This window comes from Heloderma suspectum, chromosome 2, assembly GCF_057233095.1.
Source record: "Heloderma suspectum isolate Gila_16-S chromosome 2, 16-S_ref, whole genome shotgun sequence".
NCBI classification, from domain to species: domain Eukaryota; kingdom Metazoa; phylum Chordata; class Lepidosauria; order Squamata; family Helodermatidae; genus Heloderma; species Heloderma suspectum.
In genome coordinates this window covers 348,447,576-348,471,287 of record NC_139459.1, presented here as the reverse complement: position 1 = coordinate 348,471,287, position 23,712 = coordinate 348,447,576, and the positions used below count along the sequence as shown (strand labels likewise).

Below are 23,712 nucleotides of genomic sequence, written 5' to 3'. Positions count from 1 at the left end.
AAAGAGTCTAACTGAGACACAAAGTAGTAGTAACCGAAACTTTAGCTGAGAGCAAAGGGCAAAGCATAAAGAAAATGAGAGGGGACATTAAGAAGAATTAGAGCTGATAGACAAGAATTGGTACAGTGGGAGATTTTAAAATGAGTATGTTAAACTGGAGACATTGATTGATTGATTTGATTTGTACACACACACACACACACACACACGCACACACACCTGTCTACCAAGAAAAATGGCACTCAAGGCAGCTTACAATCATAAATAAAACTTCATTTAAACAATAATAAAAGAAATGCATTAAAACACAATTAAAAGTACATTACAGAATATAAACAGCATCCATCCCAAAAGACCCGCTCACATGGCAAAGCCCTGCTTGAATAAAAAGGTCTCTGCCTGCCGGCGGGACAGCAGAAAAGAAGCAAACTAGCCTCCCTTGGCACTGTCTTCCACGGCCCAGAGTCCCACCGAGAAGGCCCTCTTTCATGTTGTCACCAAACGCGCCTCCGAAGGCGGTGGTCTTTCAGGTAGGCTGCTCCCAAGCCATACAGGGCTTTATAGGCCATAATCAGCACTTTGAACTCTGCCCAGAAACAGGGCGGTAGCCTGTGAAGCTGTTCTAAAAAGGGAGTCACATGCCCCATTTCACCGCCCCAGTCAACAATCTGGCCACAGTATTCTGGGCCAGCTGAAGTTCTGAACCGTTTTCAAACGCAGCCTGTGGTGTTCCTGCCTATTTATCAGTGAGAATGCCTCTTCCATAAGGCCTTTCCCACAGCAGGCAACATCTTCCCCCACACACATAGTAACACTTCCACAAGGACCCTTACCTCAGGTCCAACACATTTTACTTCACGAGATGTCAGGACACACTAGCTTTTATTTAACCTGTAGTACAGCTTCTATTAATTTACTCTTTTTGTAGCCATGAACAGTGGGCGTAGGATTTTATAAAATAAAAGCATCTTTATTAATTACAGCATTAAGATGTTAACCACTAAATAAGTAACTTCTAAAGCTCCTATGTATCTTCTCACACCTATGCACACTTAATTTCCACTTTAGCCCTATACACACAAATCTCACTCTCTGTCTCTTCGGAATCAGTCTCTTCACAGACCCTATCCAGACCCTATGTTCCCTCTCTCTCTTCCCAAGTGCCATCTGCATCCCTATGTGAACTACACAAGTACAGCACCCTGTTTATAGATCAGACTTCTACACATATATAAACACTCATGGCTTCCGACAAAACCTGGGCATTCAGATTCAAGCACAAGTCCAGGAGTACACCCAAGCTGTGAACCTGAGTCTTTAGGGTGAGTTTAACCCCATCCATCACAGGTTGAATAGTTATTCCCTGATCAGCCTTTTGACTAGCCAGGAGCAACTCTGTCTTGCCTGGATTAAGCTTCAACTTGTTTGCCCTCATCCAGTCCATTACTGACATCGGACACCGGTTTGTGATACGGAAATGAGAGCTAACAAACATAGCCTAAACTGGAGAAATATGGGCAAAAGCAAACTCAAAGCCAAGAAGAGCTCAGAATGGACCAGAGCCGGTGAAACTGCCCAACTGGCTCTCCCAGACCCCTCACCTGAGTCACTCTTGGAGTTCTCCGTTCCATCCAAGCCCGGAGAATCCAGCACCCACACCTCTTTCCCTTGTTCCAGCCGGGAAATGAGCTCAGGCTTGGTGACTGGAAAGCCTGCTCAGGAAAGAAGAGAACAGGGAATATAATCATATACTGTGTGGCCTCTAAAACCCCCAGGAGAGGGACCCAACAAGAACCTTTCAAAGCATGACTTATCTTCAGAACTATGCTTCGGAGGACAATCCCAACATCCAACTCAGTCACATGCGCTTGGTTTCACAATGAGAGTGAAGGGAGGAAGTCCAAGCAGGGATGAGGAACAGGGCCTGGCTGTAGTACACAAACAGCTGAAAACCTCACTAAGCCCATGCTGGGCCTCTACCACTTAGGGCTTAAACTGATGGGGGAGAAGGTGTCTTTCTTTCCACATCTCTGATACGCTGATCAAATACATAGCCGGGGTGAAAGGTTTTCCTTTAGCAGTAAGAGAGAGGCAGGAGAGAGGCAGTGAACGTTTCCCACCTCTCATGTCTTACCTTCTTCAGCATCAGAACTAGGAAGGAAGAAATGTACCTAGAGAACTCAGGTGTAGGGAGCTAAGAGGTGTGTGTGTGTTTGTGTGTATGAAAGAGAGACACTTCTCTCTCTCTTTTACTCCTGGAATATTCCTCCTCACAACTTGCCACTTTAATGTGAAAGGAGCAGAAATATCAATGATGGGTCTGTAACATTTAGGTCCTCCTGAGCCCGCCAGGCAATGTTGTTGTGAAGAGGAATTGAAGTAAGTATATCATAGAATCTGCCCTGATCTCTTGGGTTAGGATGAGAAGAAGTGAAGACATGTAACAAACAGTCATAATTTCAAAAGTGCAACTACAGATAGAGGAACTACAAGAGTTCCAACTCTTACCGAATGAGGAACCAAGCTCCTTACCCAACGAAGCCACGTTTCCATAATTCTCCATCATGACCTCCCTGTACAAGGCCCTTTGATCTGGATCCAGCAGAGCCCCCTGGCCCTCCGTGAAATACACGGCCACATCTTCAAAGGCCACCAGCCCCTGTAAGAACAGGTTGGTCCCAGATCAACTTCTGGAATTCAAGAAACCTTTTCAGAGGCTCAGTCATGAGACAAGGAATAGAAAACAGCCACTCTGGAGGGAACCTCACCCAGGTCAATTTAGACACACCTCATCTTGCCACATCTGCCAGTCTGTTTCTCCATAGGCCCTTCGCATACAGGCTAATGTTTTCAGGCAGTAAAGTTGCTTCCCGTACTGGGGCAGTCAAAGCTCTGAATGCCTTTGACTGCCTGAACATCAGGAAAAATTTCCCGACTGTTAGAGCAATACGACAATGGAATCAATTACCTAGGGAAGTAGTGGGCTCTCCCACACTGGAGGCATTCAAGACGAGGCTGGACAGCCATCTGTCAGGGATGCTCTGACTTGGATTCCTGCACTGAGGAGGGGGCTGGACTTGATGGCCTTGTAGGTCCCTTCCAACCCTACTATTCTATGATGCCATCCCCACCAGAAAACAAAATTCCCTGCACATAGATAAACATATTTTTGCAGAGAAGGTCAGGTTAGAACAGTCCTGCCCAATATGCTAGAGTTCTATATTTAGATAGGGTTGTTGTTTTATGTAGAGCGGAACACTCTAGTGTCCGGTTATTCACCTGAAGTGGTACATTGGAGAACATAAGAACAGCCCTGCTGGATCAGACCAAGGGTCCATCTAGTCCAGCATTCTTTTCACACAGTGGACAGCCGGTTGGCCACTGTGCAAACAGAATGCTGGACTAGATGGACTCTTGGTCTGATCCAGCCTGGCTCTTCTTATGTTCTCCAATGTACCACTTCAAACTTCAGGTGAATAATCAGATACTGGAGTGCTCCACTCTACATAAAAATGAATGGAGGAGGGCTAATGTTGTCCCTATCTTCAAAAAGGGTAAAAAGGAGGAACCTAGGAACTACGGACCAGTCTGTCTGACATCAATCCCTGGGGAAATTCTGGAACAGATCATAAAGCAATCCATCTGGAAGCACCTTGAAAACAATGCAGCGATTACTCGAAGCCAACATGGATTTGTCAAGAACAAATCCTGCCAGATGAATCTGATCTCATTTTTTGATCAAGTAATCTCCCTTGTGGACTGTGGGAATGCTGTGGACGTAATATACCTGGACTTCAGCAAAGCTTTCGACAAAGTGCCCCATGATCCTGATTATAGCAAACTAACTAAAAGTGGGCGAGATGAAACAACTCTCAGGTGGATGCACAGTTGGCTACAGGATTTGACTCAAAGAGTGCTTATCAATGGGATCTCCTCAAACTGGGGAGAGGTAATGAGCAGGGTACCGCAAGGGCTCAGTTCTGGGCCCAGTACTCTTCAACATTTTTATGAATGACTTGGAGGAGGAGGTGCAGGGAATGCGGACAAAATTTGCAGATGACACAAAACTGGGTGGGATAGCTAATACTTTGGAAGACAGAAACAAAATTCGAAGTGATGAGCGCTGGGCAGAAAACAACAGACTGAAATTTAATAGAGATAAATGGCAAGTTCTGCACCTAGGAAAAAGAAACCAAATGCACAGCTACAAGATGGGGGATATGTGGCTCAACAACACTACAAGCGAGAAGGATCTTGGAATTGTTGTTAATCACAAGCTGAATATGAGCCAACAATGGGATGTGGCTGCAAAAAAGGGAAATGCTATTTTGCACTGCATTAATAGAAGCAGAGCTTCCAAATCCTGGGAAATACTAGTTCCCCTCTATTCAGCCCTGGTTAGGCCTCATCTGGAGTATTGTGTCCAGTTCTGGGCACCACATTTTAAGAAGGATGCCGACAAACTGGAGGGTTCAGAGGAGGGCAACAAAGATGATCAGGGGACTGGAAACAAAGCCCTATGAAGAGAGACTGAAAGAACTGGGCATGTTTAGCCTTGAGAACACTGAAAGAACTGGGCATGTTTAGCCTTGAGAAGACTGAGGGGAGATATGATAGCGCTCTTGAAGGACTTGAAAGGTTGTCACAGAGAGGAAGGCCACGATCTCTTCTCGATCATCCCAGAGTACAGGACACGGAATCATGGGCTCAAGTTACAGGAAGCCAGATTCCAGCTGAACATCAGGAAAAACTTCCTGTTAGAGCAATACAACAATGGAACCACTTACCTAGGGAGGTAGTGGGCTCTCCCACACTGGAGGCATTCCAGATGAGGCTGGACACCATCTGTAGCTACAAATATGATTGTAGCGCTATCATATCTCCCCTCAGTCTTCTCTTCTCAAGGCTAAACATGCCCAGTTTGTCTGCGTCTGTCATTGCTCTTGCAATGTGAAGGAGAAGTTGGCATCTCCACCCAGTTCCTTGGGCACACCAGTCTGTGGATCTGGGGGGCAAATTCCTCTCCAGTGTCTTGCTGCCCCAACTTGTAGTCATGGTCATTAACTAAGATATGTCTTAATTAGACAGTTTAGTGAATACAAGCATAACAATACTGATTAGCCATGACACCTGATTCAGGAGAGCTCCTCTATGTTCACTGGGGTTAAGAAAGAAAGAAAGAAAGAAAGAAAGAAAGAAGCTTCAAGATCCCTCTGGCTTCACTCTCCTATGTTCTTTCCCCATTTCCATCTCACTCCCAGCCTCCCCATCCATTTCTGGAGATCTCCTACCTGGCTTGGCTCTACAGAAAACTCTCTCTTGACGTCGGAGGGAGGGGGCAATTTCAGTCGTGACTCAGACATCATTCTCAGACAGTTCTCAGTACATTTATTGTTGTTTTTCTTACATTTAAACAATGCAAGGGAAGTACATGCCATAATCTTTACATTTTTACAAGTATCTCCATAAAAAATTCTATATAATATAATACAATCTAATATTTAAATCAAATTAAGGGTCTTTTAACTTTTCCTCTCAAATAGTTTAGGTCAAATAGTTGTGTATTGGGACAAAAATTAACATAGGATACTTTTTTAAAGCTTTATTGTTTACTAGATAGAAGCAAAATAAACATGATAAATTACATCATACCCTAAAGAATCAGAAAATTTTCTGATGCAAATGACCCAATGCAAATTAGCTTAAGTTGCATAGGAACATTTTCTAGAAGTTTCCAATTCAAAATTTCCCAGAAAATCCACATCACTGAGTGTGGCTGGAGACCCACATTCCCACAGATCTTGCAACGTGAAGGAGAAGTTTGCATCTCCACCCAGTTCCATGGGCACACCAGTCCAGGGATTTGGAAGCTGAGCTCCTCTCCAGTGCCTTGTTGCCCCAACTTGTGGTCATGGACATTAACTAAGATATCTCTTAATTAGGCAGTTTAGTACATGCAAGCATAACAATACTAATTAGCCATGAAACCTGATCCAGGAGAGCTCCTCTACTGTTCAGTAGGGGAAGGAAGGAAGGAAGGAAGGAAGGAAGGAAGGAAGGAAGGACAGACAGAAAGAAAGACACTTCGAGATCCCTCTGCTTCACTCTCCTACGTTCTTTCCCCATTTCCATCTCGCTCCCAGCCTCCCCATCCATTTCTGGAGATCTCCTACCTGGCTTGGCTCTACAGAAAACTCTCTCTTGATGCCAGAGGCAGGGGGCAATTTCAGTCCAGGCTCAGACATCATTCTTCACTCTCTGGGGGCAAAAAGGGCAAAGCAAAGGGGAACACTTCAGAAATATTTATTGATTTTAATATTTCTGTTCTGCCTTTCTTGCTCTTCCAAGAACCCAAGGCAGCTTACATGGTCCTGCTTCTCCATTTTATCCTCACAATAACCAGGTGAGGTAGGTTAGGCTGAGAGTCCGTGACTGGTCCAAAGTCACTTATTGAGCTTCACAGCTGAGTGGGGAATAGAACCCGGGTCTCCTGAATCCCAGGCCAACACTTGAACCACTAAGCTGTATTGGCACTCAAATATCTTCAACATCACATGCTGTCCCCAAAACAGAAAGGATGTTTCATATCTTGCTCAGGACATGATTAGAGGAAAGGAAGGGAGTCTGCAAGGGTCTCAATAATTATGCATCTATGAAGCTGCTTTGCAGTGAATCACACAATCTCAGCTAGAAAGCGGTCCTCCCCAGCCCTACTGCCAAAGCTCCTTACATCTGGAGATGTCTGAAACTGAACCTGGGACTTTCTGCCTTCGAAGCACCTGCTCTACCCTCACACCACCCTTCCAGACAGAGATGCCAATCGGGACAGAAGAACTGAAGAGGCCACCTTACCATAAACGGAACCATAAAAAACTAAGCTGCTAAGAAACCAACTTCAAAGATCAAACAGGTGTAGGGACATCAAGGGCTGCTTCCACCTGTTTCAGTTCAAGGGAGGTTTACAAGAAAGGGAGGTTAAAATGGTATCTAGATCACTATTCATGATTTATGCAGGAGGACGTCTCAAGACCACGGCAGAGCTACCACCGATATGTGGACAGACTGCATCTAGCGACAGACCACCCTGGCCCTCCTCCTCTTGCAGGAGGCGGCCCTGGAAGGAGCAGAAACGGTGGGCGACAAGGGTCGCTGAGCAACGTGCAGCACCGCCTGTGCCGGGATGTGCTGGCTTTTCATCCATCCAGTGCCAGGAGATGTTTATTCTTCATTTGACATCTGCGAGTACCCCAGCTGGAGCAGCTTTCCCAGCTTGGTGCTCTGGACTGCTAGGAAGCCTCCACTCCCTCCTCCTCCCATTGTGATCCCTGGCGGGAGCGGGGGAGGGGGAGTGATGGGGGGGGATCTTGCCCGGGGCAGGATGCCGGCCCTGCCAACTCTCGCCCTTGCAGAGCTCCTTGCAAAGCGCCCGGAAGTCCTGGGGAGGGGGGAGGCGGAATTGCTCCCCGCGTCACGTCCCTCCTCCTCCGCGCGCGCACAGCCCCCCCGCGTATCGACCGGGAGACCCCGGCCAGTTCCCAAGGCGGACTCCCGCCCCCCGCGGAAGGCGACGGCGCCGCTTCTCCCCCTCGCCACCGGCTTGCCTTCGCCCCGCCCCGCCCGAGGAAGCAGCTCTCCGGCGCCCGCGCCGATCCCGCCGCACGGCGAGCCGCGAGGGCAGCGCCCGCGCTGCCTCCCCGCATCGCGCGAGCGCCTCTCCAAAGCGGGGGCGGCGCGGCGCGGCGCGGCGCGGCTCCTCCCGCGCAAACCCACCGCGCTGCCCGCGTGGGGCGGGCGCCGTCCGTCCCTCGCCCGCAGGATCCAGGCGCGCCGCTCGGCTGCGGACGCGCCCGCGGGCCCGCCGCTTCCGCGCCGCGCCCCTCCGGCCTCGGCCCGCGGGACGGGCTGCCGCTCACCGCGCCCGCATGGCGCCTTCCCGCGCAGTGGCCGGCGCCGCGCGCCCGCTCGGCCAATCGCGGGGCCGCCGCGCCCTCCGCCAGCCGCCCGCGGCCAGGACGCGCCCGCGCCGGCTCCCCGTGGAGGCCTCCCGGCACGCCGGCGCGGCAGCGAGCGCTCCCGCAGCGCCCCGCGGGCGCCCGGCCCCCGCCCAGCGCCGACGGACGCCGGCCCCGCCCCTGGCGCGCCCGCTTCCTCGCGCGGGGCTCCGCGGCCTGTCCGGGCAGCGCGGCCCGCGCATCTGCCGGCCTCGCCTCGGCCTGCGGCCGGCTGGCGCTCCTTCCCGCCGGCCGCGGGCGTCCCGGGCGTGTTCCCCCTCGGCTCGGGTGTCGCGCGCTGCTCGGTGCCGCTGTTTCTCCGTGGTCGCTTCCCGGGGCACTGGGCTGACGTTTCTTTAACGCAGACCGGAGGCACTTCGTGTCTGCTTCGCTTAGCGTGCCTGGTGAACCGCTTGGAATAGACCGGCATGAAAATGAAGTGTGATTTTTATTTTTATCAGCATTTAAGAAACAGCCCCGTGAATTCAGATGCAGTCCATTGTCACCATAGCAAAGGTTAGAGGCAGCTGTGGCTGGGAAAAGGTGGCTTGCGACAGGCCAGCAATGCAGTCCAGCTGGAAAATCGCAGGTTGGCATCAAGCTGAGGGTGGGGGTGCCCGGCGCTGTTGCTCTCACAATGCAGCTTGGGCTCAAAGTAGCTTCGACGACCTTCCAGTACTGTCCTGTTACCATAACCCAATTGCAGATTGGAAGGGGGGATAATCAACCTGCTAGACGATTCCCAGTACATTATCCAGTGGGGGATGAGAGGGTCTGCCAACCACTTACAAGGCTCCCATAACAGCTTGAAGACTGACATGCATGTATGCTGTGTTTACACAACAGTGCAGAAGAGTAGATCATTCAGGTATCGGTGGTTGATGTAGAGTTTTCATTGTTTATCACAGTAGATAACACTGTAGAAAAATACGACATTTTGAAGACTGGACTGCAGTTACTTTACAATCCCCCCCCCCCCCCCGGGCAAAATGAGAATCACAAGATTGGGCTACATCTGGAGGGCACCAGTTGGGGAAGCCCGCTCTAGACAGTATTCGCCCCTTTCCAACATGAGGAAAACCATTCCAGTGATTTTAAAGAAGCCCTGAGCCCCAGAAAACAGGCACACCATTGCTGGTAATCGGGTGACTCAGCACTCACAAGGCCTGGGCACCAGGTCTATCAAGATAGGCAGGACTGGCCCGAGAAATGTATGTACCAGGTCTACCCCACTGTGGCTTATTTCCCCTCCCTGCACATGCTGATCACGAGCCCCTTAATTAGCACAAGTACCCTGGCCAGGCATGGTTGTTGTGATGGCTGAAGCTGGTGAGGGTGGGTAGCTGGGGTGGTTTACAAACCACTATGAAAACCTAGAACAAGCTATGGGTTTCAGGGTGGTTTCTAAACCAGGACAGCCACCCACCCTTACCAGGTTTGGATGTCCTGATAACCCATGACCAGCGAGGGCAATGGCACTAATTACATGGCTCAGGATTGGCATGCAAAGGGAGTGAAAATAAGCCAATGTGGCTTATTTTCCCGTCATAATTGTGCCAACCTGGATAATGATTAACCCACACTTTCTCAGCCACAGCACTGCTCCTGTAATATGAAGCGAAGGCAACTTTCTATGGATTAGACTGTACAGAGCAAGCCAGCTCCTTATTCCATTTGTCTGACCTTCTGAACATCCATTCCAAAAGACTTTTATAGACAGTGACTGTAGGCTTTGTTGTTCAGTCGTTCAGTCGTGTCCGACTCTTCATGACCCCATGGACCATAGCACGCCAGGCCTTCCTGTCCTGCGCTCTCTCCCGGAGCGTGCTCAAGTTCATATTCATTGCATCCGTGATGCTATCTAGCCATCTCATCCTCTGCCGTCCCCTTCTCCTTTGGCCTTCAGTCTTTCCCAGCATCAGGGTCTTTTCCAGGGAGTTTTCTCTTCGCATTAGGTGGCCAAAATATTGGAGCTTCAGCTTCATTATCTGTCCTTCCAAGGAGCACTCAGGGTTGATTTCCTTTAGGATGGACTGATTTGACCTCCTTGCAGTCCAGGGGACTCGTAAGAGTCTTCTCCAGCACCACAGTTCGAAAGCATCAATTCTTTGGCGCTCAGCCTTCCTTATAGTCCAGCTCTCACAGCCATACATTACTACTGGGAAAACCATAGCTTTGATTAGACGGACCTTTGTCGGCAAGGTGATGTCTCTGCTTTTTACTATGCTGTCTAGGTTGGCCATAGCTTTCCTCCCAAGGAGCAAGCGTCTTTTAATTTCATGGCTACAGTCACCGTCTGCGGTGATCTTGGAGCCCAAGAAAGTAAAATCTGTCACTGCTTCCATTTCTTCCCCTTCTATATGCCAGGAAGTGATGGGGCCAGATGCCATGATCTTCGTTTTTTTAATGTTGAGTTTCAAACCAGCTTTTGCACTCTCGTCTTTCACCCTCAACAAGAGGCTCTTTAGATCCTCTTCGTTTTCTGCCATTAGGGTGGTATCGTCTGCATATCGGAGGTTGTTGATAATTCTCCCAGCAATCTTAATTCCGACCTCTGATTCATCCAACCCGGCATTTCTCATGATGTACTCTGCATATAAGTTAAATAAGCAGGGTGACAATATGCAGCCTTGTCGTACTCCTTTCCCAATTTTGAACCAGTCGGTTGTTCCATGTCTGGTTCTTACTGTTGCTTCTTGACCCTCGTACAGGTTTCTCAGGAGACAGGTAAGGTGGTCTGGTACTCCCATCACTTTAAGAATTTGCCACAGTTTGTTGTGATCCACACAATCAAAGGCTTTAGCGTAGTCAATGAAGCAGAAATAGACGTTTTTCTGGAATTCTCTTGCTTTCTCCATGATGCAGCGAATGTTGGCGATTTGATCTCTAGTTCCTCTGCCTCTTCGAAACCCAGCTTGTACTTCCGGTAGTTCTCGGTTCGCATACTGCTGAAGCCTAGCTTGTAGGATTTTGAGCATCACCTTGCTGGCATGTGAAATGAGCGCAATTGTGCGGTAGTTTGAACACTCTTTGGCGTTGCCCTTCTTTGGAATTGGAATGTAAACTGACCTTTTCCAGTCTTGTGGCCACTGTTGAGTGTTCCAGATTTGTTGGCATATTGAATGCAGCACTTTAACAGCATCATCTTTTAGGATTTTAAATAGCTCGGCTGGAATACTGTCATCTCCGCTAGCTTTGTTGTTACTAATGCTTCCTAAGGCCCACTTGACTTCACTCTCTAGGATGTCCGGCTCAAGTTCAGTGACCGCACTATCATGGCTATCAGGGACATTCAGATCTTTCCTGTATCATTCTTCTGTGTATTCTTGCCACCTCTTCTTAATCTCATCTGCTTCTGTTAGGTCCCTGCCTTCTTTGTCCTTTATCATGCCCGTCTTTGCACAAAACGTTCCCTTGAGATCTCCAATTTTCTTGAAGAGATCTCTAGTCTTTCCCATTCTGTTGTTTTCCTCGATTTCTTTGCATTGTTCATTTAAGAAGGCCTTCTTGTCTCTCCTTGCTATTCTCTGGAACTCTGCATTCAGTTGGGTATATCTTCCCCTTTCTCCCTTGCTTTTTGCTTCCCTTCTTTCCTCAGCTACTTGTAAAGCCTCATCAGACAGCCACTTTGCTTTCTTGCATTTCTTTTTCTTTGGGATGGATTTCATTGCTGCCTCCTGAACAATGTTACGGACCTCCGTCCATAGTTCCTCAGGCACTCTGTCTATCAGGTCTAATCCCTGAAATCTATTCCTCACCTCCACTGTATATTCATCAGGGATATGATTTAGGTCATACCTGAACGGTTTAGTGGTTTTCCCGACGTTCTTCAATTTAAGCCGAAATTTTGCAAGAAGCAGCTCATGATCTGAGCCACAGTCAGCTCCAGGTCTTGTTTTTACTGACTGTATGGAGCTTCTCCATCTTTGGCTGCAAAGGATATAATCAATCTGATTTCGATATTGACCATCTGGTAACGTCCATGTGTAGAGTCGCCTCTTGTGCTGTTGGAAAAGAGTGTTTGCTATGATCAGCGTGTTCTCTTGGCAAAACTCTATTAGCTTTTGTCCTGCTTCATTTTGTACACCAAGGCCATGCCTGCCTGTTATCCCGGTGATTTCTTGACTTCCTACTTTAGCATTCCAATCCCCTATGATGAAGAGGACATCTTTTTTTGGTGTTAGTTCTAGAAGGTGTTGTAGGTCTTCATAGAACCGATCACCCTCAGCTTCTTCGGCCTCAGTGGTTGGGGCATAGACTTGAATTACTGTGATGTTGAATGGTTTGCCTTGGATTCGTACTGAGATCATTCTATCATTTTTAAGATTGTACCCCAGTACTGCTTTTCCCACCCTTTTGTTGACTATGAGTGCTACTCCATTTCTTCTAAGGGATTCTTGCCCACAATAGTAGATATGATGGTCACCTGAATTAAATTCGCCCATGCCTGTCCATTTTAGTTCGCTGATTCCCAAGATGTCGATGTTCAATCTTGCCATCTCATGTTTGACCACCTCCAGCTTACCTTGATTCATTGATGTGACATTCCAGGTTCCTAAACAATATTGTTCTTTACAGCATCGGATTTTCTTTTCACCACCAGACACATCCACAGCTGAGTGTCCTTTCGGGTTTGGCCCAGCCGCTTCACTCTTTCTGGCGCTACTTCGAAATACCCTCTGCTCTTCCCCAGTAGCATATTGGACACCTTCCGACCTGAGGGGCTCATCTTCCAGCGTCATCTCTTTTAGCCTTGTGATACGTTCCATGGGGTTTTCTTGGCAAGAATACTGGAGTGGGTTGCCATGTCCTTCTCCAGTGGACCACATTTTGTCAGAACTCTCTGCCATGACCTGTCCGTCTTGGGTGGCCCTGCACGGCATAGCTTATGGCTTCACTGAGTTACGCAAGCCCCTTCGCCACAACAAGGCAGTGATCCATGAAGGGGACTGTAGGCTTAGCGTTCTGTAAGGAACCAATTAATTCGTCCAACAGCAAAGGAGGCGCTGAAGCACTCAGGGACCATGTATACAGTCCAACAAATGCTGAAGCTGAATGAACTGCCAGCCAGAACTAGATGGGAAATGGTATCTCGTGTGCAATACTGAAAATGGTAAAAAGTCTTCCGCCAAATCTATTAACTGTTCTAAAGCATGAATTCCTTTGTCAGCCCAGCTTGTCCACACAAAAGGTCATCTCTCTGTTTTCAAAACCGGATTCTCACATAAGCAGGGGTGTTTCTAGGCTCTTCATGGATGGGCTCACAGGCCCATAACGCAAACATACAAACACACCCTAAGCATGTGTATAGCTCTGAAAATGCAAACATTATTCACATATAGTGGAGCTGTAGTAAAATTAAAATGTTTCTATAAAGAAACAGTAATACTGAAAAAGATAATGGTTTATCAATTCTAACTTACAGAACATATATTTGGAAATTGGTGAAATTAAAAGCAAGAGTTGTTCCAAATCAGTTTTATTTTTTTAAAAAAACTAAGTATATATCTTTCCTATACATAAAATTACTGAAACCAGAGAGAAGAAACACATACTCCTAAATTCCCCCTCCAGCTTGATACATGCGTACAACACTTCCATTCCCATCATGCACCTCTACTGAGGCTTAAGATCTAGGTCAGAACTGGGGAATCTTTTTCGGCCCAAGGGACAAAGTCAAAGCTCGCGGGGGCCACATTGTAGTGATGGGCGGGGCCAAAGGCAAAGGGTGGAGCCAAAAGCACAATAGGCAGAAACAAAAATATCAGCATCTTGTAACTTAAAACTCTTATTGCCAGGAACAAATCCTGAGAAGAGGAATTTCAACCTTTTAGGATGGGGGTAAAACTGTAGAAAAGCCAGGAAACCACAAAATCATCAGTGGTTGAAGCAAAGGAGGTGGGGCCAAGAGAAGGGGAGGGGCCATCTGGGGGAACCTGGAGGGCTGGATTTCGGCACCAGGAGAACAGGATTTGGTCCCCAGTGTATCGTCTCTGTGGGCTCTCTGGTGCGTCATAAGATATGATTTTCGAGCGAAACATTTCCCACACTCCAAGCATTTGTAGGGTTTCTCTCCTGTGTGGATCCTCTGGTGTCTTGCAAGAGATGAAGAATCACCCAAACATTTCCCACAATCCAAGCATTTATACGGCTTCACTCCTGTGTGGACTCTCTGGTGGTTCATGAGATGCGATTTCAGAGCAAAAGATTTTCCACAATCCAAGCATTTATAGCGTTTCTCTCCTGTGTGGACTCTCCGGTGTTTTGTGAAGGCTGATGAATCAGCAAAACTCTTCCCACACTCCAAGCATTTATAGGGTTTCTCCCCTGTGTGGACTCTCTGGTGCATCATCAGTTTTGCTTTCCAAGCAAAGCATTTCCCACACTCCAAGCATTTATACGGTTTCTCACCTGTATGGACTCTCTGGTGGATGATGAGTTGTGATTTAAGGGCAAAACATTTCCTACACTCCAAGCATTCATATGGCTTCTCTCCAGTGTGGACTCTCTGGTGTTTTGAAAAGGCTGATGGATCAGCAAAACTCTTCCCACACTCCAAGCATTCATATGGTTTCTCTCCTGTGTGGACTCTCTCATGGGTAATGAGAACAGATTTTTGAGTAAAACATTTCCCACACTCCAAGCATTCATATGGTTTTTCTCCTGTGTGGAGTCTCTGGTGGCTCATGAGATGTGATTTCCGAGCAAAACACTTCTCACATTCAATACATTTATATGGTTTCTCTCCTGTGTAGATTCTCTCATGGGTCTTGAGAACTGATTTCTCAGTAAAACATTTCTTATACTCCAAGCATTTATGGGGTCTCTTTCCTGTGTGGACTTGGTGATGTTTGGGAAGACTGGATTTCTGAATATATTGTGCCCCACACAACTGCTTTCTTCTACCCCGACCTGCTGGCATAAAGGACAAAGACAAACAAGAGTTACTTTGGGGGATTTGAAAATAAGAAATAAACCCAGGCAGGAGGGGAAAATGAAGTCATTTGGACTGTGGCAATATCAAAACACCATGTCAAGAAGCCATCCCTCATCATGTCCCTCTCTCTCCTTTCATCCCTTTAGCTCAAGAGGGGCTACCTTTTTGCCCTCAAGGGCTGCATGGAACTGTTTCGGGTGGGTTGGTGGCAGATATCAGTGTGCACAGCTGGAGGCACCAGGAGGCAGGGCCAGGGCTGGTGTCTCTCTCCACCCCCAACATAGCCAAACACAAGGTTAGCCACATACGGTCATAGAGAGGCCTGGAGCATGGGCAAGGGAGGGGACAGTTAAAACTCCGTTCACAGTGTCTTCCTCTCCATATAATTGCACTTCCACCAACCCACCAGACCGCTGACAAGTGGGAAGGGTCTTCTGCAAGAAAACTGTGATCCTCCTGGTGCACTGATTGCCTGAGGGGTGGGTTTACAGGGGTACGGTTTGTAGGATAATGCTGCAGCAGCCAAGGTGGGGAGCAGAGGCAACAAGTTGGTTGTTTGGGCACACATGCAGACTACCTCTGGCCCATGTGTGCCCTATGTCTGCATGGGCCCCGAAGACTCACTTGCCTCATCATGAAAATAGCGAACATCTTAAGGGCTATGTGCTGTACAGTAATTAAGAGGGCACAGCCCTGCCCTCAGGCTGACGTATGAGAAGGCACAATACAATGGAGAAAGGACAGAAAAGGGAGGCAGAAGGAGAGGCAGAGATTGAAGGTCAAAGGAGTGGAAGAACCGTTTCCAATGCTAACTGAATGCATGAAAGAAGTGAGGGGGGCAGACGTCAGGAGGGAGTGGGTGACGGAGGAACGAAGCAGGAAGAGATTAACTGAGGCACGAAGTAGAAGTAACCAAAACTTTAGCTGAGAGCAAAGGGCAAAGCACAATGAAAATGAGAGGGGAAATCAAGAAGAATTAGAGCCGATCGATAAGAATTGGCTACAGAGAGATTTTAAAATGAGTAGGTTAAACTGGATACACTCATTTCTTTGATTTGTACCCTGCCTGTCCACCAAGAAAAGGCAGCCTTACATTCATAAATAAACTTCATTAAAACATATGCATTAAAACACAATAAAAAACACAACAATTACAGAATATAAACCGCATCCACCCCAAAAGACCTGATTGCATGGTGAAGGCCTGCTTGAGTAAAAAGGTCTCTGCCTGCCAGCGGGACAGCAGAGGGGGAGCGAACTGGCCTCCCTTGGTAGTGGGACTCCACAGCTGGGAGTCCCACCGAGGAGGCCCTCTTTCGTGCTGCCACCAAATGTGCATCCGAAGGCGGTGGTCTTTCAGGTAGGCTGCTCCCAAACCATACAGGGCTTTATAGGCCATAATCAGCACTTTGAACTCTGCCCAGAAACAGGGAGGTAGCCAGTGAAGCTGTTCTAAAAAGGGAGTCAAATGCCCCATTTCACCGCCCCAGTCAACAGACTGGCCACAGTATTTTGGGCCAGCTGAAGTTCTGAACCATTTTCAAAGGCAGCCTGTGGCGTTCCCGTCTATTTATCAGTGAGAATGCCTCTTCCATAAGGCCTTTCCCACAGCAGGCAACACCTTCCTCCACACACATAGTAACACTTCCACAAAGACCCTTACCTCAGGTCCAACACATTTTACTTCACGAGATGTCAGGACACACTGGCTTTTATTCCAACCTGTAGTACAGCTTCTATTAATTTACTCTTTTTGTAGCCATGAACAGTAGGTGTAGGATTTTATAAAATAAAGGCATCTTTATTAATTACAGCATTAAGATGTTAACCACTAAATAAGTAACTTCTAAAGCTCCTATGTAACTTCTCACACCTATGCACACTTAATTTCCACTTTAGCCCTATACACACCAATCCTAGTCACTCTCTGTCTCTTCAGAATATACCTCTTCACGGACCCTATCCAGACCCTATCTGTTCCCTAACTCTCTCTCCCAAGCGCTATCTGCATCCCTATGTGAACTACACAAGCACAGCACCCTCTTTATAGATCACACTTCTACACATATATAAACACAAATCCATAACATGTACATGTAACACTACTCGGGCCCACGTAGAGCATGTTACATGCTCCATGTACCTGACCCTGGTCAACAGCCTGGCTGCAGCATTCTGGACCAGCTGAAGTTTCTGAACAGTTTTCAAAGGCAGCCCCATGTAGAGCATCTTACAGTAGTCCAAACAGGATGTAAGTAAGGCTTGTGTGATTGTGGCCAGATCAGACATCTCTAGGAACAGGTGCAGTTGGTGTACTAGCCTTAGCTGCGCGAATGCACTCCTGGCTTCCGACAAAACCTGGGCATTCAGATTCAAGCACAAGTCCAGGAGTACACCAATGCTGCGAATGTCAGTCCTCACAGTGAGTTTAACCCCATCCATCACAGGTTGAATAGTTATTCCCTGATCTGCCTTTTGACTAACCAGGAGCAACTCTCTCTTGTCCAGATTAAGCTGTTTGCAGTCATCCAATCCATTACTGACATCAGACACTAGTTTATGATACGGAAATGAGAGCTAACAAACATAGCCTAAACTGGAGAAATATGGGCAAAAGCAAACCCAAAGCAAAGAAGAGCTCAGAATGGACAAGAGCAGGTGAAACTGCCCAAATGGCTCTCCCAGACCCCTCACCTGAGTCACTCTTGGAGTTCTCCATTCCATCCAAGCCCGGAGAATCCAGCACCCACACCTCCTCCCCTTGTTCCAGCCGGGAAATGAGCTCAGGCTTGGTGACTGGAAAGCCTGCTCAGGAAAGAAGAGAACAGCAAATACAATCATATACTGTGTGGCCTCTAAAACCCGCCAGAGAGGGACCCAACAAGAACCTTTCAAAGCATGACTTATGTTCAGAACTATGCTTCGGAGGCCAATCCCAACAACCAACTCAGTCACATGCGCTTGGTTTCACAATGAGAGTGAAGGGAGGGAGTCTGGGCAGGGATGAGAAACAGGGCCTGGAGAGATCCTGGCTGTAATACACAAACAGCTGAAAACCTCACTAAGCCCATGCTGGGACTCTACCACTTAGGGCCTGAACTGATGGTGGCGAAGGTCCATTTCTTTCCACATTTCTGATTCACTGCTCAAATACATACCCGGGGTGGGTATGTGTGAAAGGTCTTCCTTTAACAGTAAGAGGAGGATGCAGGAGAGAGGCAGTGAACATTTCCCACCTCTCATGTCTTACCTTCTTCAGCACCAGGAACCAGGGAGGGAGAAATGTACCTGGAGAACTCAGGTGTAGGGAACTAAGAAGTGTGTGTGTGTGTGTGTATATATATGAGAGAGAGAGAGAGAGAGAGAGAGAGAGAGATGCTTCTCTCTCTTTTACTCCTGTAATATTCCTCCTCACAACTTGCCACTTTACATGTGAAAGGGGCAGAAATATGAATGATGGGTCTGTTAAGTCAAGGTCCTCCTGAGCTTAGCCTGCCAGACAATGTTGCTGTGAAGAGGAATTGAAATAAGTATATCATGGAATCTGCCCTGATCTGTTGGGTTAGGATGAAAAGAAGTGAAGACATTAACAAACGTCATAATTTCAAAAATGCAACTACAGATAGGGGAACTACAAGAGTTCCAACTCTTACCGAACGAGGAACTAAGTTCCTTACCCAGTGAAGTCACGTTTCCATAATTCTCCATCATGACCTCCCTGTACAAGGCCCTTTGATCTGCATCCAGCAGAGCCCCCTGGCCCTCTGTGAAATACACAGCCACATCTTCAAAGGTCACCGCCCCCTGCAAAAACAGGGAGGCCCCAGCTCAACTTCTGCAACTCGAGGAACCCTTTCAGAGGCTCAGTCATAAGACAAGGAATAGAAAACAGCCACTCTGGAGGGAACCTCACCCAGGTCAATTTAGGCACACCTCATCTCGCCACATCTGCCAGTCTGTTCCAGGCAGTAAAGTTGCTTCCTGTACTGGGGCAGTCAAAGCTCTGAATGCCCTCCCCACAAGAAAACAAAATTCCCTGCACACAGATAATCATATTTTTGGAGAAAAGGTCAGGTTAGAACTGTCCTGCCCAATATGCTAGAGTTCTACATTTAGAGAGGGTTGATTTTTATGTAGAGTAGAGCATTCTAGAATCCAAGTGCTCACCTGAGGTCTGAAGTGGTACATTTGAGAACATAAGAAGAGCCCTGCTGGATCAGACCAAGGGTCCATCCAGTCCAGCATTCTGTTCACACAGTGGACAGCTAGTTGGCCACTGTGCAAACAGAATGCTGGACTAGATGGACTCTTGGTCTAATCCAGCCTGGCTCTTCTTATGTTCTTACGTTCTCAAATGTACCACTTCGGATTTCAGGTTAATAATCAGATACTGGAGTGTTCTGCTGTACATAAAACAAGAACCCCATCTAAATGTGGAACTCTAGAATTTGGGGCAGAAGAGTTCTAACATGACCTTCTCTCCGAGAAGATGGTTTTCAGTGTGCAAGGAACTTTCTTCTGGTGGGGAGGGCGTTCAGAGCTTTGACCGCCCCAGTACAGGAGCAATTTTACCATGACCTTGCAGAAACTACTTCAGCTGCCCCTCTCCAGCAATGGAGCTCCACATGCAGAAGCAGGATTTGCATTGACATCTGTGATCCCTGTACGGACTGCATATTGGGGGCAGCAATTCATGCTGGAAAATTTTCCAAAACAGAACATTTCCCCCCAGAAAAAAAAACCTTGTATAAGTTCATCAGTAACAATGAATGTGCGCCGACTGCAAACACAATATAAAGGTAGCTTGCCTGTTTCAAAGTTGTAATTAATATTTTTCAGGTGATTATCCCTCGCAATTATGTGAGACAATATATCTTTGGAATACGTTTGTCTCAGTATGAAACAGAACTACTAGGCAGTGACAGTGAAACTGAAGGTGCCTCAACAACCTCAGTGGAAAAGAGTTGAAATCTGTCAAAATGGGTCAGCGGCTGTCATCATAACATGCACAGTTCTTTGGGTTGTTAAAATGTATTAGTTGAGCCTTCCTCAACCTGGGGCTATCCAGTTGTGTTAGACTACAACTCCCAGCATCCCCAGCCAGCCATGCTGACTGCAGGATGCTGGGAGTTGTAGTCCAACACATCTGGAGAGTGTCAGGCTGAGGAAAGCTGAATTAGTGTCTCAACAGTTCTCAGCACCTTTGTTTTGTTTTTCTTACATTTAAACAATGGAAGGGATGTGCATGCCATTTTCTTTACATTTCTACAAGTATTGCAGTTCAAAAATCTATACAATATGAATCATGTTAAGTGTGTTTTAATTTCTCCCCTCAAATACTTGTTGTGTATTGGGAAAAGATTAACATAGGGTACTTTTTTAAAGGGTTATTGTTCACTACATACAAGCAAAAGGAGATGTTAAATTAGATCTCTCTCTAGAGGATCAGTAACTTTTCCGATGCAGATGACCCAATGCACATTAGCCTGTTTTGCACGGGAACATTTTCTAGATGTTTCCAATTCAAAATTTTCCAGAAAACCCACCTCACTGAATGTGGGTGGAGATCCAAGTTCCCACAGCTCTTGCAACGTGAAGGAGAAGTTGGCATCTCCACCCAGATCCTTGGGCACACCAGTCTGTGGATCTGGGGGGCAAATTCCTCTCCAGTGTCTCGCTGCCCCAACTTGTGGTCATGGTCATTAACTAAGACATGTCTTAATTAGACAGTTTAGTGCATACAAGCATAACAGCACTGATTAGCCATGACACCTGATTCAGGAGAGCTCCTCTATGTTCACTACGGTTAAGAAAGAAAGAAAGAAAGAAAGAAGCTTCGAGATCCCTCTGGCTTCACTCTCCTACTTTCTTTCTCCATTTCCATGTTGCTCCCAGCCTCCCCATCCATTTCTGGAGATCTCCTACCTGGCTTGGCTCTACAGAAAACTCTCTCTTGATGCCGGAGGCAGGGGGCAATTTCAGTCCAGGCTCAGACATCATTCTTCACTCTCTGGGGGCAAAAAGGGCAAAGCAAAGGGGAACACTTCAGAAATATTTATTGATTTTAACATTTCTGTTCTGCCTTTCTTGCTCTTCCAAGAACCCAAGGCAGCTTACATGGTCCTGCTTCTCCATTTTATCCTCACAATAACCAGGTGAGGTAGGTTAGGCTGAGAGTCCGTGACTGGTCCAAAGTCACTTATTGAGCTTCACAGCTGAGTGGGGAATAGAACCCGGGTCTCCTGAATCCCAGGCCAACACTTGAACCACTAAGCTGTATTGGCACTCAAATATCTTCAACATCACATGCTGTCCCCAAAACAGAAAGGATGTTTCATATCTTGCTCAGGACATGATTAGAGGAAAGGAAGGGAGTCTGCAAGGGTCTCAATAATTATGCATCTATGAAGCTGCTTTGCAGTGAATCACACAATCTCAGCTAGAAAGCGGTCCTCCCCAGCCCTACTGCCAAAGCTCCTTACATCTGGAGATGTCTGAAACTGAACCTGGGACTTTCTGCCTTCGAACACCTGCTCTACCCTCACACCACCCTTCCAGACAGAGATGCCAATCGGGACAGAAGAACTGAAGAGGCCACCTTACCATAAACGGAACCATAAAAAACTAAGCTGCTAAGAAACCAACTTCAAAGATCAAACAGGTGTAGGGACATCAAGGGCTGCTTCCACCTGTTTCAGTTCAAGGGAGGTTTACAAGAAAGGGAGGTTAAAATGGTATCTAGATCACTATTCATGATTTATGCAGGAGGACGTCTCAAGACCACGGCAGAGCTACCACCGATATGTGGACAGACTGCATCTAGCGACAGACCACCCTGGCCCTCCTCCTCTTGCAGGAGGCGGCCCTGGAAGGAGCAGAAACGGTGGGCGACAAGGGTCGCTGAGCAACGTGCAGCACCGCCTGTGCCGGGATGTGCTGGCTTTTCATCCATCCAGTGCCAGGAGATGTTTATTCTTCATTTGACATCTGCGAGTACCCCAGCTGGAGCAGCTTTCCCAGCTTGGTGCTCTGGACTGCTAGGAAGCCTCCACTCCCTCCTCCTCCCATTGTGATCCCTGGCGGGAGCGGGGGAGGGGGAGTGATGGGGGGGGATCTTGCCCGGGGCAGGATGCCGGCCCTGCCAACTCTCGCCCTTGCAGAGCTCCTTGCAAAGCGCCCGGAAGTCCTGGGGAGGGGGGAGGCGGAATTGCTCCCCGCGTCACGTCCCTCCTCCTCCGCGCGCGCACAGCCCCCCCGCGTATCGACCGGGAGACCCCGGCCAGTTCCCAAGGCGGACTCCCGCCCCCCGCGGAAGGCGACGGCGCCGCTTCTCCCCCTCGCCACCGGCTTGCCTTCGCCCCGCCCCGCCCGAGGAAGCAGCTCTCCGGCGCCCGCGCCGATCCCGCCGCACGGCGAGCCGCGAGGGCAGCGCCCGCGCTGCCTCCCCGCATCGCGCGAGCGCCTCTCCAAAGCGGGGGCGGCGCGGCGCGGCGCGGCTCCTCCCGCGCAAACCCACCGCGCTGCCCGCGTGGGGCGGGCGCCGTCCGTCCCTCGCCCGCAGGATCCAGGCGCGCCGCTCGGCTGCGGACGCGCCCGCGGGCCCGCCGCTTCCGCGCCGCGCCCCTCCGGCCTCGGCCCGCGGGACGGGCTGCCGCTCACCGCGCCCGCATGGCGCCTTCCCGCGCAGTGGCCGGCGCCGCGCGCCCGCTCGGCCAATCGCGGGGCCGCCGCGCCCTCCGCCAGCCGCCCGCGGCCAGGACGCGCCCGCGCCGGCTCCCCGTGGAGGCCTCCCGGCACGCCGGCGCGGCAGCGAGCGCTCCCGCAGCGCCCCGCGGGCGCCCGGCCCCCGCCCAGCGCCGACGGACGCCGGCCCCGCCCCTGGCGCGCCCGCTTCCTCGCGCGGGGCTCCGCGGCCTGTCCGGGCAGCGCGGCCCGCGCATCTGCCGGCCTCGCCTCGGCCTGCGGCCGGCTGGCGCTCCTTCCCGCCGGCCGCGGGCGTCCCGGGCGTGTTCCCCCTCGGCTCGGGTGTCGCGCGCTGCTCGGTGCCGCTGTTTCTCCGTGGTCGCTTCCCGGGGCACTGGGCTGACGTTTCTTTAACGCAGACCGGAGGCACTTCGTGTCTGCTTCGCTTAGCGTGCCTGGTGAACCGCTTGGAATAGACCGGCATGAAAATGAAGTGTGATTTTTATTTTTATCAGCATTTAAGAAACAGCCCCGTGAATTCAAATGCAGTCCATTGTCACCATAGCAAAGGTTAGAGGCAGCTGTGGCTGGGAAAAGGTGGCTTGCGACAGGCCAGCAATGCAGTCCAGCTGGAAAATCGCAGGTTGGCATCAAGCTGAGGGTGGGGGTGCCCGGCGCTGTTGCTCTCACAATGCAGCTTGGGCTCAAAGTAGCTTCGACGACCTTCCAGTACTGTCCTGTTACCATAACCCAATTGCAGATTGGAAGGGGGGATAATCAACCTGCTAGACGATTCCCAGTACATTATCCAGTGGGGGATGAGAGGGTCTGCCAACCACTTACAAGGCTCCCATAACAGCTTGAAGACTGACATGCATGTATGCTGTGTTTACACAACAGTGCAGAAGAGTAGATCATTCAGGTATCGGTGGTTGATGTAGAGTTTTCATTGTTTATCACAGTAGATAACACTGTAGAAAAATACGACATTTTAAAGACTGGACTGCAGTTACTTTACAATCCCCCCCCCCCCCCCGGCAAAATGAGAATCACAAGATTGGGCTACATCTGGAGGGCACCAGTTGGGGAAGCCCGCTCTAG

At 48.9% G+C, this 23,712-nt stretch overlaps 2 protein-coding genes across 9 annotated transcripts in view; both read right to left on the bottom strand.

Annotated features, from left to right (window-relative positions):
* Positions 1–23,712, bottom strand: part of LOC146355454 (uncharacterized) — a 56,432-nt gene that overhangs the window by 4,028 nt on the left and 28,692 nt on the right. Inside the window, exons 6-10 of the mRNA XM_084829891.1 lie at positions 22,226–23,077; positions 21,743–21,793; positions 7,771–8,403; positions 2,509–2,659; positions 1,602–1,712 (exon numbers count right to left, since the gene is read on the bottom strand). Coding sequence (XP_084686017.1) covers positions 1,602–1,712; positions 2,509–2,659; positions 7,771–8,403; positions 21,743–21,793; positions 22,226–23,077 — 1,798 coding nt within the window. The remainder of the gene's footprint in view (positions 1–1,601; positions 1,713–2,508; positions 2,660–7,770; positions 8,404–21,742; positions 21,794–22,225; positions 23,078–23,712) is intronic.
* Positions 13,454–22,759, bottom strand: LOC146355455 (uncharacterized). 8 transcript variants are annotated; one of them, XM_084840936.1, is made up of 5 exons: positions 22,445–22,759; positions 20,854–20,938; positions 18,606–18,732; positions 17,623–17,733; positions 13,454–14,903 (listed from the first exon to the last, which is right to left on the bottom strand). In XM_084840936.1, the coding sequence occupies exons 2-5, from the start codon at positions 20,926–20,928 to the stop codon at positions 13,822–13,824; spliced, it is 1,395 nt and encodes a 464-aa protein (XP_084697062.1). In that variant the 5' UTR covers positions 20,929–20,938; positions 22,445–22,759; the 3' UTR covers positions 13,454–13,821. The 8 variants fall into 8 exon arrangements, with proteins under 8 accessions (XP_084697062.1, XP_084697058.1, XP_084697066.1 ...); XM_084840932.1 differs by having other exon boundaries at positions 13,454–14,906; positions 22,445–22,754; XM_084840940.1 differs by having other exon boundaries at positions 22,588–22,754.

What these genes read in the sequence shown, in the direction of transcription:
- LOC146355455 (XM_084840934.1), bottom strand. Translation starts at nt 20,928, where the DNA reads ATGATGTCTGAGCCTGGACTGAAATTGCCCCCTGCCTCCGGCATCAAG. An exon ending in TGGAAACGTGACTTCACTGG is followed by an intron (nt 17,734 to 18,605) that starts GTAAGGAACTTA and finishes TTTCCTGAGCAG; the next exon opens with GCTTTCCAGTCACCAAGCCT. An exon ending in GAACTCCAAGAGTGACTCAG is followed by an intron (nt 14,907 to 17,622) that starts GTGAGGGGTCTG and finishes CCTTTATGCCAG; the next exon opens with CAGGTCGGGGTAGAAGAAAG.